We start from the raw sequence: 19640 nt of genomic DNA on the forward strand, positions 1-19640 counted from the left end.
GAAAAGTGAAAGTGAAGTCGCTTAGTCATGTCCAACCCTCAGCGACCCCATGGACTGCAGCCTACCAGGCTCCTCCGTCCATGGGATTTTCCAGGCAAGAGTACTGGGTGGAATTGCCTTCTCCACTTCTACTCTCTAGAACAGTATTAATCTGAAACCCAAAGAAGTCAAGATGTTTTGTTGTCAGAGAATGTTTTTTTCACAACACAAAAAGATAGCTAATTAGAATTTAATTTTCTAAGAGGTCCCAAATAATAGAATTTTCAAACAATCAGAATTTTCAATCAGAAATAAAATAAACCCTAAGCAAAAATATACCCTTCTAAACATTGGGTAATGTGTACCTAGAAAACTTTCTAGTCATATTTCACCTTCATTTTTAGATTACCCCACAATTATTAACATCTTAAGTTGCTAGGTCATGAAATTATTTTGGGACTAGCTCAGAATTTGTTATATTATAATCAGCTTTGGTCACAGAAAAAGTCCGGGTTGTGAGGGCGAATGTGTTAAGGGGGAAAGATTTCTCTCCACTGCCCCCGGATAAAGCATATGAAAATCTGTTTCTATCTGCAGTGGATTTCTTCTTCTCTTGCCAAAGGAACAGTAGATAAAACGTTTCTAAAATATGATCTCTGTACACGTTGCTAGGTTACTCAATTTGGAGTCTTTTTTCTTTATAATACGTAATCATAAAAAGCCGCTGGGAGAGATGTAGAGATAAGAGACCGGGAGAGGAAGTCAGTAGGGTGAATAAATGGGAAATTGATATTATCATTAAGGCACTGGCTGCTGCTGCTAAGTCACATCAGTCGTGTCCAGTTCTGTGCGACCCCATAGACGGCAGCCCACCAGGCTCCCCCGTCCCTGGTATTCTCCAGGCAAGAACACTGGAGTGGGTTGCCATTTCCTTCTCCAGTGCATGAAAGTGAAAAGTGAAAGTGAAGTCGCTAAGTTGTGTCCAACTCTTCGCGACCTCATGGACTGTAGCCTCCTCTGTCCAGGCTCCTCCGTCCATGGGATTTCCCAGGCAAGAGTACTGGAGTGGTAATGGAGTACTGGATATGGTAATAAATGTGTCACTAGAAAAGATATTTGAATCCTAGCCAAGATGGGGTTCCATGTAGCCGCAAACTCTAGTCAAATATTTTCAATTTTAAAATCTTTGGTTTTTACTTTCCAGACTTCCTCAGGAGTGAGCGTTTCTGTGTAGATCCTTAAAGAGTCTTCTTAGCGAATGAAATGATAGTTTCCTCCAAATTACACACAAGAAATGACCTGATCCTGCTGTGTACTCACTGCCCTCATTCCTGTCTTACTCTGTGTCTCACATCATTGGCAGCTTGAGCATTCATCTCTAATGATACTTCTGACTTCCTATAAACGAACCCTGAGTTTACCTGAAGACTCTGTCTCCATAGCTGCTCTAGTATGTTCTCTGAAGAATACGGAGATAAAAGCTATCAGAACCGCCTGTCACTGTCTTCCTGCCAGGGCCGGTCTGTTGGCCATCTGACCATCTGGCCCCCTTCCCTTCTCATTGCTCTGTCGTCTGTCTTTGGGTGTGGACTCTCCCCATTCCTGTTTTGTGAGCTGGTGGGGCTGCTCCTGGTTCCTCATGGTTTTCAAATGTGGCCCCCTTAGGAAACCCCTCCCTGAGCACATGCAGCTTGCTAACTGTTACAGACCTCTGCCTGCTCCCTTTCTTTTTTTTTTTTTTTAATTAATTAATTTATTTTTAGCCATCCTGGATCTTCATTGCTGACTGGGCTTTTCTCTAGTTGCAGCGAGCAGGGGCTACTCTCTAGTTGGGGTGTGTGGGCTTCTCATTGCAGTGGCTTCTTCTGCTGCGGGGCACCAGCTCTAGGCATGGAGCCTTCGGTAGTTGAGGCTCCCAGGCTCAAGTGCTCAGGCTCAGTTTTTGTGGTGCACGGGCTTAGTTGCCCCGCAGCATGTGGGATCTTCCTGGATCTGGGATCGAACCTGTGTCTCCTGCATTAGCAGGTGGATTCTTTACCACTGTGCCTGCTCCTTTCCTAACTCTTCCTCATACCTATTTATCCCACTGGAACCCAAAACTCTCTGGAGGTAGGCTCTGAAATGTTTGATTGATGAATGATGGAATACATTAATTAAACAAATTTCTTTGGCTATGCAGTCTTGCTGCATGCAGGCATTCTCTCATTGTGGTGGGCTGGGGTCACTCTCTAGCTGTGATGCATAGGCTTTCATTGCAGCAGCTTCTTTTGTTGCAGAGCTTGGATTCTAGGCACAGGGGCTCTAGTTGTGATGCATGGGCCTACTTGCCCCACGGCTTGTGAGATTCTAGTTCCTGGACCAGGGATTGAACCCATGTCCCCTGCATTGGCAGATGGATTTTAAGCACTGGACCACCAGAGAAGTCCAAATGCATGAATTAAAAAAAAAAATCAATATCAAAGTCCCCAAAGCTCCTTGAAAATCGGTACTTGAACTGAATTTGAAAAGTGATCTGTGTGATGATAGCAAGGGATAGTTGTTATAAAGTAGTCAGTTTGGGGACTTCCCTGATGGCCCAGTGGTTAGGGTGCTGAGCTTCCACTGCAGGAGACGTGGGTTCGATCCCTAGTCAGGGAATTAAGAGCTTGTATCCCTCATGCCATGCAACTTGGGCAAAAGGAAAAAAAAAAGTTTTGGAATGGTGGTGGGCCTGTGTATGTCTGCACCGGGCTGGAAGGGAAATGAGGGTAAAGAAGAATAAGCTCTGGGGAGCCAGGAAAAACTTCAAACCTAGGGAGGGACCCAGTTTCAGTGGCAGCAGTGTGGCATCTGGTGGGTGAGTAAGAAGGTTCCGTTTGAATCGCTGAGTGAAAATCTCCACACCCCACTTACTGTCTTGTTGATTTTTCTGCCTCTTCTGTGACTAGGCTTCTTGACACCCCAGAGTGAGACAGAACAGAAGTAAAAACTGGGATGGTTGGATTAGCCGATATTTACAGATGCCTACTCTGTGTCACACGTTGTACCTCTGTGACTGTGGGCTGTAAAAACCAGCATTCAGGGTGCTTTGCGGTGGTGGTTTTGCCAGCATAAAAGGATTCACATTTTAAAGATTTAGCTATGATGCTTGAGCCCTTGAAGATAAATAATTATCTCCTTACATAGGAGTGGGTTGCATGTAACTTCATAAATGTGATCAATTTAGGTAATTACCTTGCACCGTAATAATTGTGTGTCTGGAGACAACCACAGATAAGAAACAGAACTGATGAAGTGTGTGCTTCTTCTCCGAAACTTCCAAGAGCTGCTTGGAAGCCTGTGTTGCTTTCTTGCTCCCAGTGTTGCTTTTGACACGGCATATGCGGTCTGGAAATCTGATTTTCTTCTCCTGCCTAGACCTCCACACATAACCCACTCCAGCTGTAACATGCTGAGATTACTTATGCCATAGATTTGACCATGTTTTAAAATGGAACTGGAATGTAATGGCTGACTTCACTATTTTTTGCATTTATTTACAAAGCTGCATTCTGGGGAAATAATTCAGTCAGCAAAGAAGATACTGTTTTAGCATCAAGAGTGGTCATTTCAGACTCGAAACTAGTTCTTGTTGTTATCGCCACAGAAAAGGAAACTGTGTGCGTGTGTGTGTTTGTTTTTTCAGAATATTAGTGTTCAGGGCTGTTGCTTATTGATAGGATCAGAGTGGTTGCCATAGCAATCGAACAGCCTCTGGAGGGAGTGTGGTCATGGCCTTAACACTTCCGGCATCCCACCCAGTTTGGAGACAGCCCCTCTGAAAAGAATTTCCTTTCATGGAAATTGCATTACTGAAATAAAAAGAGTTGAATTTCTGTAGCTCAGATGTGTCCATAGGTCTGTGTTGCACACTTACTGTGTTAAAAAGAAAAGCATTTATTAGTTGTGTGAATGCACAAACGAGACCCAGAAGGACACATCAAAGTGTAAACCGCTTGTGAGGAAGGAAGACTTCGTTGTTTTGCTTCTTGTGTTTTACCCATGTTAACTTTTAAGAAGCAAGTGTTCTTTTAAAAACCTTTTTTTTAAAAAAAAAAACATTTATAACAAACACAGGATATGGGATTTCCTTCAGGAATGAACTTCAATCTATTGCATGTTCTTTATTCCCTAAACAGGCTCTCAAACACCCAAAGCCACCTTTCTTCTTTTTCACGTGAGCTACAGAGCTGGAAAGCCATTTCAGCAAGATGCTGATCAGATGCTTTTATCAATATTTGGGGTTTCTGGCGTTTCTGTGAGTGTTCTCAGGTAGAAGAAACTCTCGGCATGTCGCAATCTGCCCAAGCTGTCCTGGGCGAAACAAGTGACTTAATACTCGCATATAATCCTCATATAACTGTAACAGAAACCAGCAATCGTTGGGTCTGCCTCCGAAATTGCTCGCAGGGCAGATTGATGTGTGAACACTATATTTACAGGACCAAAACCCCACCACATTTGCTCTGCAGCTGTGTTTAACGGTTATCAGTTTGGCGCGCGGCATGATTGTTTTGGAGCAAGAATAGACGCTTCAGATTTCCTTTTGGCAATTCCGGAGTCCCTGAAATACCTACTGCTGAAGTGAATCATACGAACTTAATTAGATTTGCTACATCATTAGCATTTGAGGAAACCTAAGGAAAATCCTTGTGGGTTGGTGATTTGCAAGGTCGCATAGAAGCGCACTAATTGAAAACGATGACGTTCTAATGTAGCATAACCCAGATATATTCTCTACATAAATCATGTTTTAATCCAGCTGTCAAAGCGATACTTTCCCAGGGATGCCCAAATTGCTTGCCTCAGACCACGGGGACCTCTCCGCTTCCACACAGGAGATGGACCCCTCTGCGCACGGCCAGCTCTACTTGAGGACACGTATTATGTGTGTATGACAAGCTTTACACCTAGAGTGAGCGCTCCCGGCTATTTAATCAACATCCAGGGCCAGCTATGTAGACTGTGCCAATTACCACTAATTGAAGCTGGCAGACCCCATACCACATTTACATTTGCATTTTAACTTGAAGATGAACTTCATTGCAAAGTCTGGTCTGTTGTTTTCACCAGAGGAAAAGAGTTTTACTTTTCTTCTCAACAGACATTTCTTTAAATGCTCCAGAAATTTTCTTCTGTAGTTTTAGAGTTGTACAAAGTGACTTAATCGTGGAGAAGAGCCATAAGTATTTACTGTGAGGAGAGGATTACATTTCATATTCCAGCTTAAGTCTAGGATACAATTTGTAGCCGATGTTTACTGAAACAGTTTTTGCAATCTATCAAGAAGCCGTCGCATTCTTTATCCAATGACTTAGTTACCTTAAGTTCATCTAGACGCTGTCAGCGATAAGGAAATAAATGAAAGCAAGCAAATTTAATTTCCTGGTGAAGCACTTTAATGATACGTGTATTTTTTGGAACTTTTGGAAGAAGAAACTTTAGACGTATAGCCTACCGTGGACTGAACATTCAGTTTTTCCTAAGAATGTAGGATCAGCTTCAGAACCCCAAAGTGGCAGCTTGTGCCCTAAACTCAAGCAAGCTGCTGACAATTAACTAGAAACAAGTTCCAGTCTGGTCCCCACTGCCCCGTGAGACTCTAAAACATTCAAAACATACATCTGAGCTTGTCTTTCTGTAACTCTAAGAGATCCATCTATTTCACATCACCCCCCACCCCGACAAAGGCCCTAAACTGCTAAGCTTTTTATTAAAATTGAAAAAAAAAATCTTGATCAGATTTGACATAAACAAGCCGACAGTGCCACCAGTTTCTGTTTCCCAGGTATAATGGTAGCACTGGCTACACATTTTCCTTGTATCCAAGCAAGACTCTCTCGCCCACTTTTAAAGTCTTTTGCAGCTGCACCCAAGGGTAAGCACGCCAGCTGGTTCAGATACCACCAGAGCTTACATGCACTTACGTGACCTCATTTACCTCACTTAACCTTCGCCAGCCTTAGCGCCTCACTTGCTACTGCCACCTAGATTGTTGAAAGGATTACATAATTACACTTGTTTATTATTAAAGACTATCTCTTGGTTTCTATTTTGTAAATCTCTGGCTTTTTCCATGCTCTGCCCACACGTTACATGCTCCTTTTCCTGACAGAGAGGACATGTCGACAAACAACATTTCTTCCCTGTGGCCTCCGTGTTGCTTCTTAGGATATCCATCATGTGTTGACTAAAGATAAAATTATCTGTTTGTGTCTGTGTGGGCTTGCGTGCATTGTTACCTGTGCTATGTGACAAATAGGGACTCTCCTGTGATCTCTTTGGGGGATCAATGCTGTGTGTTTTAGCGTGGTGCCTAGTTGAGGGACCTGACTGAAGTTTTATACAGCTCAGATTCAAATAAGGAGATTAAAACATAGCACGTAAATGCTCTGGTTATATTCCAGATAAAATATGTGAATATCACCCATTTATAGGAAATGTATAAATGTAGTTCATCAAAAATGCATTAGTGAACAGTGTCTCTGGGCATTTCTAATATTAAATTTTTGTGCTTAACTCTAAAAGTAACCAGAAGCAGGTCTCCGCTACTAACTACCTTTCACTGTGCTATCTGTGGTTTAATCAGGCTCATTAGAAATTTATCCACTCTGAGCATGCAATACAGGTTTTGTGAGAATCAGCATACAGTTTATACAAAATTTGAAGTAGAAAAGGAGGGCATGTGTATTATCCCCCTAATTCTCAAATAGCTCTGGATTCTTGAAATTCTAACTGTATGCAAATACATAGACTTTCAACCAGGAAAACGTCTTTGTGAGAAATATTAACCAACTTTAAAGGTAGAAACATACATATGTAAACACAGTAAATAGGAAAATGTATTTTGGATTCTGTATGATGTTTTTATTGGTTGCAGACCATAATTACAACAGCTAGATTTACTTTATGAGTAGATTAAACTCATCAGTTGGCAAAAGTTATCTGCATATCAATAATGAGCGCTCTTACAAGCCTTTTTCTTTACTCAGGTCAGAGACTCCTTCCCAAAACTTGTTTGCTTGGTTAATTTATTCAATTACTCAAAGCTTGAGAATGTTACTACAACTGGGCTCCAATTAACAAGTTTGGGGAAAAAATCTCCCTAATAATTGATGGTAGCCTAAAACATTTGTTTCTGTGCTTTTCTTATTAAAATCGCAGTGATCTGGTGAACAGAATTAAACTGCTGAAAAATAACTTGCTCTGATTTATTCATTCAGCAAAACCAACCTTAAAGGCTGTGTTGCTATGACACCTAAGATTAACTTTAAAAAAAAAGTAGGTTTAATTTCAGTGGAAACATTGACACATCTCTTTTGGCATTATGTAGATAAAGTTGATTTTCCCCTTTTCCTTAACTTTGTATTTGCATTTAGCAAGTTGTTTTAGCATTCTTTTAAACATAAACTAAAACATAAACTAGAAATTTAACACGAAGAATAAGAAAAAGCAGTAAAGAAGAACGCATTATAACAGGAGTATCATTTGTAAGATAGCAAATATTTTAGAACCTCTCCTTTTTATTTTAAATCCAGCTTCTTAAACCTTTTAGAAAGATGGTGTCAAATAGGCAGAAATCACTCTATTTTAGTAGTTTCATTTTATAATTAGTGTTGAAACTTAAAAAACAGGTTGCAAAATTGGGACACTGACAGGTCCTACTAGAAATTTTCTGAGTGCAGGTTCGATCCCCCAGATTTGAAAAGAATATATTTTCTACGTCACGAAACAAAAGAATCATCAGGTCACTTTAGCCAGAATTGATTTCTGCCTGCCGAGCACCATTTGGTGGAGTGAGAATGCTATACAAAGAATTTTGTTGCAAAACAAGCAGAAAAATTGAACGCTTTGTAGGATCATCAAAAGTTGCTTTACAAGAGTAATTTAAATTTCCTAGTGCCAAGCAAAGCAAAAGTCCTACCTTACAGAGGACGATTTGTTCATGAGACGACCCAGTGCTGCTAGTCGCTTATGTTTATCATTATGCATTCACATTCTAGGGAAATTCCACTTTCAAACTTTGCTGCTGTGTGGATGCTTTCTTCTATAGGAAGAATTTTGAACTATAAAATTTGAGAAGCTTTAGCGTCTGTGGAAACTTGAGAGCATTGCCTTTTTTTTTTCCCTCTCTCTATTGAATGTAAAGTGTTTTAACAAAAGCGGTGTAGCCACAGTACATAGTAAATGTCCGAATTTGCCCATAGTATATCTCAAAAGAATTTAGACTTCTAACTTTTTAAACCTCAGAACATCATTGAAGATGGATTGCAGCAAATCAATAGACTGTGTTGCAGGAAGATTTAATGAAGAAATTATTATAAATGGTGAGGCTGCTTCAGGTCATAGCTTAAGAGTATATCTGGGGGAAAGTTTGAAAACAGAACCAAACCAAAGTGGTTTGGATGGGATGCCAAGTTTTACCTTTGTGATTGCTAATTTAGTGTTTATGAAAGATTAAAAGGACAATATTTGTGAAATATTTGGTATAGTCCCTGGGCCAAAATGAGCACTGTGTACTTTTTTAAAAAGCAAATTCAGATAAGATTATAAATTATAGAAAGTTTTCACTTGCTTTCACTTCTTTTCTATTTTAAAATAGTGAAATTTACAAAAGTATCATTTGGAGGGAAAAAAGGCAGTTTCTATTATATAACAAATTATTGATTTTAATGTTAAATTTTTATTTTAAAATTTGCTCTACCTCAGTTTCTACAATAATATAGAGTTAATGCACTGAGATTCATAGATAACTTTATATTAACATTTTTATATTCTAATAGAGCTATTGAATTTGAACCATGAATCATTTCTATATATATCTTAATATCATTCAACCTTGTATTAGGTAGCTAGACTGTATCCAGTTTAAATCAGAAATTATATTTCTGTCTAACTTCAGAAAAGAAGCTTCCATTTGAAAAATGGAGTTTGAATTTCAGTGAATATCCTAATTTAGAATTCAGTTCCATTCTTTGTTATTATTAAAGTCAGCAGACATTGAAGGTGTTCTAATAAAGTTAATAGAGATCTTAGCTTTTAATATAGTCAAGGTTGTGATTTTAAATGAAAGCTTTGCTGAAATAATTGGGATTGAGTGTAATGTTTTAGGTGCTATAGAAATCTGGATGAAATTATATTATTCATATACTGTCTTATTTAGTTATATTGGTTCAACTGTGTTTTAAAAGTGAGAGACATCATATCAACCAGTGTTTGTTGAATGCATCTCATGTGAGTAGTATTAGAAAAGTAAAATAAAAAGCTGTATTAATGGGAAGCATCCTGTTAGTTTGGAGGTAGATTAGGGACTCTGCTGTCTGTGAAGAATAAATTTCACAGGTCTATTTCATAAGTCTGTACAGAAAATTGGTATAGACGTAAAATGTATATTTTAAGCTCCGTTTTAAAAATGTGATACTTTCTGTTTAAACCATTAACTTAAATGAAACCTACTTCATTTTGCGTTAGTAAAGTTGTATTTATTTAATCCAGGAGTGAAATTAACTTGCAGTCGCTGGCATAGTACCTTCACAGGTTTCTGTGACTCATTTGTCATTCAAGACTCCAGCATCATTTTTTTCTCTGCTGCTGAAACTGTCTTGACTATGGGCATATTTTCATGGTAGATTAAATCTACATGTATTAATAACAAATATTCTCTGATAGTATTTGGAAGCCAGGTGATGTCTCACCTTACATAAATAACTAATCAACCTAAAGTCAACACGTAAGTCTCTAAGTTCATGGACTTCCAAACTATCAAATATGTCTCATTTTGGTATACTAATTTAGTTTTTCTCATATTTTTTTTAGTTTAACTCTTGTGCTGCTCATTATGATCCCTAGACAATGTATTGCATTTAGAAGAAAGTATCCTTAATTTAATTTCAAGTAACTATTGAGAAAACTGATTTTTAAATGACTTTAAGGTCCAGGTTACATCACATAAACATTATTGCTAATAATTAAACTAACAGGGATTAAATGGTATTGGAATTTAGGTTTTAAACTTCACAAAACACTTAAAGCTATTTCTTAACGTTTTCCCCTGAAGAAGAAATGATAACTCTATGATCTATATGTCTTGTTCAGTACTTTTCACATGTATAGCTTATTTTACCCTCACCCCAACCTTCTCTTAGAAACAAAATATGTTCTCCTTGTTTAAATGTGTTGTGGTGACAAAATGTTTATGTGGTGTAACCTGGACCTTAAAGTCATTTAAAAATCAATTTTGTCAATGGTTGCTTGACATTAAATTGTGGAATACTGCTTCTCATTGTTCCAAGGAAGAACATAATATCCAGGTTTATGAGATAACCCTGTAGGCAGTGTACTTTGACTTGGATATGTTTCTCATTGCAGTGACCTGCATGTCTACCTTTCCATTAAATGTTTAGGAAAATTAATTGAATAGTTTTTCAGGAAAGTGAAAGGAACTCTTCATTCTGTAATCAGCTGTAAGAAAGTAGAAACATGTATGCAAGACCTAAATTTTTCTTATCACACTTTGAACTTCACAACTTTCTGGCTCAAGATACTTTGTAGTCTTACACAGTGGGCCATATCCAGCTTTCTGTCATTAGAAGGACTGAATAAAAATTATTCCAAGGTTGCTCTTAGAAAGAAATGTGAGTCTGAAATTGCCTTGAATTAAAAAAACGGAAAGCCAAACGATTGCTTTAAAAATAAATCAAATGATATTATACGGTCTTTATTCTTGACTGTTTTTTAAAGTGTTTGTGCCTTGATTACATTCACTTTATCTGTTGGGCACATTTTCACATGGAACCTTCCAGTACCTGACTGACAGGCTGCTTTTCTACAGTAATGCTTGGAAATTACGTTCTTTTGCGGGGTGCGGGGGGATTTTTCAACCATTTCCAGAGTTTCTGACTTAACCCGTCATCTGGCCACGCTTAATCTGTCCTCCTAGGCCCAGGAACTGAAGGGTGTAGGTTCCCTGCTCCCCACCAGGGGGCAGCACCAGATCCCGTCTTTCACTGGGTGCAGCCTGGTTCCTTCAGTAACCTCAGTGGTCCCCACCCTCCTTCCTCATAGAGCACTGAAACTTGTTTTGGTATTTTCTTACATTTTTTAAGGCTTAGTAAGTGTCCAATAAATGGTAGCTATCGGTCACTGAGCTATGATGGATATTACATCTCAATCTGTTTGACGGTTCTGTGTACCCGACTCTTTATCTTCAATGATGATTTGAGCTATTTCTGATACCTTGTGTTTATTATCACTCGAAAATTTTTAAGAGGAGAACAAAACCTAGCAATTATTAGGTCAATTGTACTTCAAAAACAAACTTACAGAAAAAGAGATCAGATTTGTGGTTACCAGGGGCAGGAGGATGGGGCGGTGGGAGAATTGAATGAAGATGGTCAGAAGACACAAACTTCCAGTTTTAAAATAATTAAGTACTAGGGATGCCATGACCAACATGATAAATGCAACTATAAACAACACTGCTGTTTGTTATACATGAATGCTGTTAAGAATTAATCCGAAGAGTTCTCTCACAAGGAAAAGTTTTTTTTTCCTATTTTGTCAAATTTGTGTCTAGATGAGATGATGGATATTCATTAAACTGACTGGGATAATCATTTCATGATGTACCTAAGTCAAATCACTATGCAGTACACCTTAAACTTACACAGTGCTGTATGTCTATCATATCTCAGTAAAACTAGAAGGAGGAAAAAAGCAACAAACCACTACAATTATTGAGCACTGTGCTGAGTCAGGCATGCAGAGCAGGTACTTCTCATGGGCTGCGGCCCAAGCTAGGGAGGCCAAGAGGCAAGGTAACAGCAGAGTATAAACACAACAGGCACAGAATTTTTAATACTTTTGCTGTTGAGTAAACAGAGCATTAGAAAGATTAAATCCTAGTAGAACAAAGATTCCCTTCAGATAGAGTTCCAAATTACATGCTGTATCAATTATATTGTATAGCCTTGCCATGAAAACAACAAAAAGATTTGTTGGGAGTGACCACAGCTACAGTGCGGAATGCCTGAGACTGATTTCAGTGATGTAACCGCTGTGATACGGTGACAGGAGAGTTTATGGCTGGGTGTCCATAAAACTTTCATGGGGAAGTGAGGTTAACGTTGAGACATTTTGAGCGATCCCATGAAAGCCGTAACATAAATGTATTTACATGCACATATAATAACATGTAACCTGTGTTATATTTATGAAAAATATATGAATAAATGCAATACTCAATTTTTTGTGTGATGAGGACTATTAAGATCTACTCTCTTAGCAACTTGCAAAGATGCAATGCAGTATTAATATAGTTACAATTCAGTACATTTAATTTTTAAAACCTATCAATATTTTATCTTAAGACAACCATGAATCCTATTTTATTAATTTTTATTTGCCTTAAAAATTTACAGAATCTCTGTCCTCTGCAATTTCTGCAGAAATACTTAAATTTTTATTTTGTTTTGATACAGAAGATAGGCAGATAAATGCCCTTGCCTGCAGCTACGACTTTTATGATTTGAAACTGTTATTTCACATGCTTTGCTTCCTTTTCTGGTTATAACATGCATAGCAACCCAGATGGCTAGTATGTAAACAATTTGAGTTATGCTTTTTAAAATCATTTAGGATAGCCTAGGAGTTTCCTGATGCCCAGGACCGTGCGTTTTTTGCTGCGTGTGTTACCGTCATGCTTAGTTAGCTTTTTCACGTGTCTTAACCTCTGCCTTCCTTTATGTATGAGACAAGTTTCTTAGACTCAATTTAACCCTCTTAAGGCTCTCTTGTGAAACTTTAATCCCAGCCTGCCTCCTGTTTATTCATTTATTTGTTTTCCTGTTGTTGCTGTTCTCAGTAGTTGTGCCTCAAAATTTGCAGAATGAAGGTAGTCAGGTTTGAATCCTGTCTTGGCTCTGAATGTAGCTCTTCAACCTTGGGCAAGTTCCTTCACCTGGTTTGCTCATCTGTGAAATGGAATATCACACCTACCTCATAGGTTTGTTGAAATGTTTAAATGAGATAAGATAGAACTCATTTACATCAGAAGTACTTGTTACCATTGTTATGGTTAACGTACTTTGGAAAGAAAATTTTCATACTTACAGAAAGACATATTCAGAAGTAAATACCATGTACTGGAGTTTCATGCAAGGGTCTTCTGGAAGAAATGTCTGTTTTTCTCAAAGCATCTGAGTATTTACGTGAAAGCACATCCCACAAGCACAGCATATGCACGTGTTAACTGCCTGATAACATTAGGGCTTGCTTTCGTCCTTTTCACTGGATCCAAGGTGAAACTTTGGATCGTGACTAGCTGGAGGAAAGTTTCTCTTGGCACCTGCCTGGGCTCTCTCCTGTTGCCCCTGGTTACCTGTTCCACTGTGATCTGCTTTGGAACCTCACCATCCCATCTGTCATTGTTCCGTGTCAGTTGAGCCAGTCCACATACAGGCTCTCCAGGAAGAGAGACCAGAAACTGGTACTTCTCATCTCAGCCCCAGCGATGGAAACGACCTGTAATCCTCTCGACAGCCCCGCGAGTTAGGGAGTTATTCATTCCTAACATTATGTGGATTACTATTTTGGAATAAAAAAATCATTACAGTTTGAAAAGTATGAGTGTACTTATGGAAAAGAAGAATATGATGAATCTAGAGTATCTTGCGGAGAAGGCAATGGCACCCCACTCCAGTACTCTTGCCTGGAAAATCCCATGGACAGAGGAGCCTGGTAGGCTGCAGTCCATGGGGTCGCTAGGAGTCGGACACGACTGAGCGACTTCACTTTCACTTTTCACTTTCATGCATTGGAGAAGGAAATGGCAACCCACTCCAATGTTCTTGCCTGGAGAATCCTGGGGACGGAGAGCCTGGTGGGCTGCTATCTATGGGATCGCACAGAGTTGGACATGACTGAAGCGACTTAGCAGCAGCAGCAGCAGCAGCAGCAGAGTATCTTGAAAATTCAGAGCTTATGGTTGCTATAGTTATGGTGTCATAATGTATTTAATGAAGAGAGATATACTTTGTGTGGGATTAATCTGGCCCATTGATCTACACATCTGCCAGTGAGTTTCAAATATTCTTTTTCTGCATATGTGTGTACAGCTTCAATATGGAAAATAAACTGAGCTTGAAAAAGAATGCTTATTTTGATCATTGACCAGAAAAACATATAGTCACATATAAATCATTTGTATGTGAACTAGTTCAGTGGGAAGTAACTGTATAGCAGCTTGACCCAAACATCTTATTTCCAGTCTCTTTAAAAGAAAGTTTTAACACAAATCCGTAGAAGAGATTTGCCTCTTTAATGTACTTTAGTTAGCAAAGCTTTAAAATTTCATACTGTTTCCATCAGTTAAGATATATCTTTATAAAGTGGTAAAGAATCCTCTTGCCAATGCAGGAGATATAAGAGACTTGGATTTGATCCCTGGATTGGGAAAGATCCCCTGGAACAGGGCATGGCAACCCATTCCAGTATTCTTGCCTGGAGACTCCCATGGACAGAGGAGCCTGGTGGGCTACAGTCCATGGCATCACAAAGACTTGGACACAACTGAAGTGAGTAGCGCACACACACACACACACACACACCTTTATAAAACTGAATCATATATTCTTGAATTACCTTCTGTGATTTTTTTTTTTAATTGTTTTTTATTTTATTTTTAAACTTTGCATAATTGTATTAGTTTTGCCAAATATCAAAATGAATCCGCCACAGGTATACATGTGTTCCCCATCCCGAACCCTCCTCCCTCCCCATACCCTCCCTCTGGGCCATCCCAGTGCACCAGCCCCAAGCATCCAGCATCGTGCATCGAACCTGGACTGGCAACTCGTTTCCTACATGATATTTTACATGTTTCATTGCCATTCTCCCAAATCTTCCCACCCTCTCCCTCTCCCACAGAGTCCATAAAACTGTTCTATACATCAGTGTCTCTTTTGCTGTCTCGTACACCGGGTTATTGTTACCCTCTTTCTAAATTCCATATATATGCGTTAGTATACTGTATTTATGTTTTTCCTTCTGGCTTACTTCACTCTGTATAATAGGCTCCAGTTTCATCCACCTCATTAGAACTGATTCAAATGTATTCTTTTTAATGGCTGAGTAATACTCCATTGTGTATATGTACCACAGCTTTCTTATCCATTCATCTGCTGATGGACATCTAGGTTGCTTCCATGTCTTGGCTATTATAAACAGTGCTGCGATGAACATTGGGGTACACGTGTCTCTTTCCCTTCTGGTTTCCTCAGTGTGTATGCCCAGCAGTGGGGTTGCTGGATCAAAGGGAACCCTCTTACACTGTTGGTGGGAATGCAAACTAGTACAGCCACTATGGAGAACAGTGTGGAGATTCCTTAAAAAACTGGAAATAGAACTGCCTTCTGTGATTTTTATATCTTATATATTTATATATAGTACTTTATAACATTTTAATTCCACATACCTAACAGTAATTGTTTCCAAATTAAGAAAATGCTATGTGTAAAATCACAAATTTGTGTAACATAAAATGGGAACTTTTATTCTCATAAAATGATTCTTCTTTTTACTCTTTTGTATCAGTGCCAGTTAATTACAAAAGTAATCACTCAGTTGCTAAATTGTGTCCGACTCTTTGCAACCCTGTGGACTGTAGCCCACCAGGCACCTCTGTCCATGGGATTTCTCAGTCAAGAATACTGGAGTGGATTCCCATTCCCTTCTCCAGGGGATCTTCCTGACCCAGGGATCAAACCTGTGTCTCCTGCTTGGCATGTGGATTCTTTACCACTGTGCCCCCTGGAAAGCCCACAAAAGTAATACTGTGTCATAAAAGCTTCAGCAGTACGTATAATGTACACGTGGAGTCTATTGTCCCCTCCTTGTCTCTCCTAACCTCCAAGGGTGACCACTGTTGACAGTTCAAGGGCGACCTCACAGACCTTTTTCTATGCCCCTGAAAACATGTAGATGTATTTCTATAGAGTGATTCTTACAATCCTGCAGAATTAGAAGCATTGTTATTTGAAAAAAAAAAAAAAAGTTTGGTGATGTTTGTCTTTCTGCTAAAAAGAGTGGTTTTCACAAACACTGGAGCATCATTTTATCATAAACCAGCTTTCTAGGGAACTAGTTCGAAAGAATAATATTTTATAACATGTGTAAAATCAAGGGTATTTAAGTGAAATGCTTTGCCCTGGCTTTTCTGTATTTTGCAGTACCCAGTGGATAGTTTGTTTATGAAGAATGTAGTATTCAGGGGAAGTAGAAAAACAGCTCATGTCAACTAAAGTAATAAAGTGAGTTAATCCCAAGTTGACAATTAAATCCCTTTAAAATTACTTATTTCAGTCAAGAAGCAGTCTACCCAGTGTGTCATCTCTTTTGAGCTTATTAGTAGTGGAATTTCTTAGGTGATTCTTCAAACCCTATGTCTGCAACGTTCTCAAGTTATTGATGAGGATTTTCTGTTGGAAAAGCCAACACAATTTGTTGTTTGATGCTTTTTAAAAAACATTTATTTTTATTTTTTTAACACCAAAAACATTTTGTTTTGGGGTATAGCCGATTAACAAGCTGGGACACTTTTGGGGGAACAGTAAAGGGACTCAGCCATACATATACATGTATCCATTCTCCCCAAACCCCCTCCCGTCTAGGCAGGCACGTAACGCTGAGCAGAGTTCCATGTGCTATACAATAGAGCTTTGTTCCTTCTCCATTTTAAATATACCAGTGTGTACATAACCTTCCCAGAGTCCTTAAGTATCCTTTCTCCCTGGCAACCATGAGTTCATTTCTGTCTGTGAGTCTCTTTCTGTTTTGTAAGTTCATTTGTATCACTTCTTTTTAGATTCCACATATAAGCAATGTCATATGATGGTGTTTGATGCTTTAAGTCGCAGTGGTTTTGGGGTGCAGGGAGAGTGTAAGGGAGCTGACCCTTTCTGCCCGGATGCCCTTGTCACTGGAAGAAATATATACAGGAGATAGGGACAGCGCATCAGCACTACTTCATTCAAAGCTTTCTGCTCAAGTGAAAATGTAAAAATACAGTTAGTGAAATAGAAGAAAATGTGGACCTTTTCAAGGCATTTGTGACACAAAGCAGTGTAGAAAGTGGATACATAAAAACCAAAGGTTTGATTTCAGGTAATAGCTGGGAATGGTAATTTCATTTTCCTAAGAATAGTCTAATCATGTATCTCTTTTTAGTTTTTTTTAACTCTCTAAAAATTTTATTTTTAAGTTTGAATTTGTCACTTGAATATTTTTTTTTCTTGAAGATAACTTTCTACAGGTTTCCTGTGATTGAGATCTTACATTTTTTAAGTTAATTAATTTGCTTTTTTATTGATGTGCACTACAGTCCACTGGGTTACAAAGAGTTGGACATGATTGAAGCAACTTAGCACACATGCGTACTTATGAAAGTAACACGTTTATGGTATATAAAATTTGAAAAATGCAAGAAACAAGAGAAGACACATACCATCACTCATTTCAAGCTGCAGAGTTTACTGTGAGCATTTGTCATGATTTTGTCATACATTACATTTATATTTGTAGAATGACCTGTTAGATATGATCACATTTTGTCTTAAGCAACAGATATGTATGTAGGCGTAAAATGCACATACATATATGAAAACATATCTTCAGTAAAACTTGGATAAGGCTAAACATACTGTGTGTTACCTCCTTTTTTCACCTGCTTTTTTCGCATTATAATATACATAACTATTTTAATGCCATTGTATTTGGAAGCGAAATGTTTCATTTCTGTGAATAAGAAGTTCTTGAAGTCAACCATCTGGATTCTTCTGCAGGAAGAATGTTTCCTGAACCTGGAAGCTCCTATATCAAGGGTGTGTGGGTACGACACACCGTTCCCTCACATTTTTGAACCGTTCTACATCCCAGACAAGTGGAAGTGCTATGATGCCCTTCGAAAAATGATCAACTATTAACCACGGGTAAGTCTGCCCTGTGTTTTAAGAAAGCTAGTGAGCGCCCCTGACATTCATGTCCGGTTGACCAAGAAACAGCTGTTATCACTGTGTTATCTTTTCATAAATGGCAACTTCCAGAACAAAGTATGGATTTCAGGAAAAAAAATTAACTTATGATAGTATGTTTATATTTTATTTAATAGAAACATATCAAGCATATGCATTATCTGATTTCTAGAAAACAGATATATTCATATGTTACCATTGAATAATTATGGGATGAACTTGCCGTCTGCCATGACTCTAAATATACCTTACCTCGTTTTTCCGACTTTTACCATCATTTCTGTATATTTTTATCAGCAATTTAAACCATTTGTGAATAGAGGTAATTTCTGTTATATAAAGATAACCTTAAGCACCATTCATTTGGACCCCAGCTGTTTAAACTATATGGTGTGATCCATAGCATTCTGAAATTTGCCTTTATATTCTCTTGAAAGATAGGTTTGTTGAGCAGGAAACCTATTTATTATGTATAAAGGAAACTGTTGCTTAAAAAAAAAAGAGAGAAAAATCCAGGACCACTACCATTTCCAGAACCTTTCTTGGCTAGTGAATGATTTAAAATGGGGGATAATGCATGATATTTATTCATTGTGATTTTCTAGGTCATGCTTTTCTGTCCCTCCAGCAGTGTTATTCTAGCAAAAAATGAAAAACTTTTAAGTTAGTTTTCAGGGTTTTAATACAGAAGATGCTATCAATGATACACTGATTTATCTGATCTCTAGCATCCAGTGTTCTTGCCTGGAGAATCCCAGGGACGGGGGAGCCTGGTGGGCTGCCGTCTAAGGGGTCGCACAGAGTCGGACACGACTGAAGCGACTTAGCAGCAGCAGCAGCAGCAGCATTTTTGAAATGGTTCAAAATGTGTAGCTAGGGATTAAATGCTTTACATTTTAATATCTAGGTGTCCAAATAATAATATTATTAATACATTTTGAAGAGCCATGATCTTTGAAAGGAAAAGTGAGAATGGGCTTAATATAATAAAGCCCATATATTTTAAGATTAGAAAATACTATGATTCTTAAATTCTGTGTGTGGGCAGTAAATCAGCTCACCTCAAACCAGAGAAAGAGATACCTTTACATGTGGGCATATAGAGAAAATAATGCCTTCTCTGCCACTGGGATCCCCACCTTTTTTTGTAGTTCTATTCTGAGGATCCTGGGGAAGGGAATGGCTACCCGCTCTAGTATTCTTGCCTGGAGAATCCCAAGGACAGAGAAGCCCGGCAGGCTACAGTCCATGGGGTCACAAAGAGTCGGACACGACTCAGCAACTAACACATTCTGAGGATGTTGTCATAGGTGTCAGTAGGGTGAGCAGTTTCCATGCCGCGGAATTCTCTCAGCCGTGCAGAGGCAGACGGTAGACACTGTGTCTGATCCTAATGTCTGTGAGCGCACCTGGCGGCAGCAGTCTCGCTCAGGTCTGGGGGAGGACTTCCTCAGTTCTATGTGCATCTGTTCCTTCTGTGGACCATCCATTATGGACGGTCCAGGTAATAACGTGCAGCTCTGTGCCTTGTCGCAATTTTTAAAGTAATATTTAGGTGCTGATTTTAAATTTGAGTATGTGTTTCTTTTTAAACCTAAAAAAAAAGTGTAGACCTTT

General features: G+C 38.7%; 1 protein-coding gene across 1 annotated transcript in view; it reads left to right on the forward strand.

The window, feature by feature from the left end:
* Positions 1-19640, forward strand: part of BCKDHB (branched chain keto acid dehydrogenase E1, beta polypeptide) — a 270277-nt gene that overhangs the window by 250116 nt on the left and 521 nt on the right. Inside the window, exon 10 of the mRNA XM_010854589.1 lies at positions 17835-17981. Coding sequence (XP_010852891.1) covers positions 17835-17975 — 141 coding nt within the window. The 3' untranslated portion in view covers positions 17976-17981. The remainder of the gene's footprint in view (positions 1-17834; positions 17982-19640) is intronic.

Source organism: Bison bison, unplaced genomic scaffold (assembly GCF_000754665.1).
Source record: "Bison bison bison isolate TAMUID 2011002044 unplaced genomic scaffold, Bison_UMD1.0 scf7180017864344, whole genome shotgun sequence".
In the NCBI taxonomy this organism is placed as follows: Eukaryota; Metazoa; Chordata; class Mammalia; order Artiodactyla; family Bovidae; genus Bison; species Bison bison.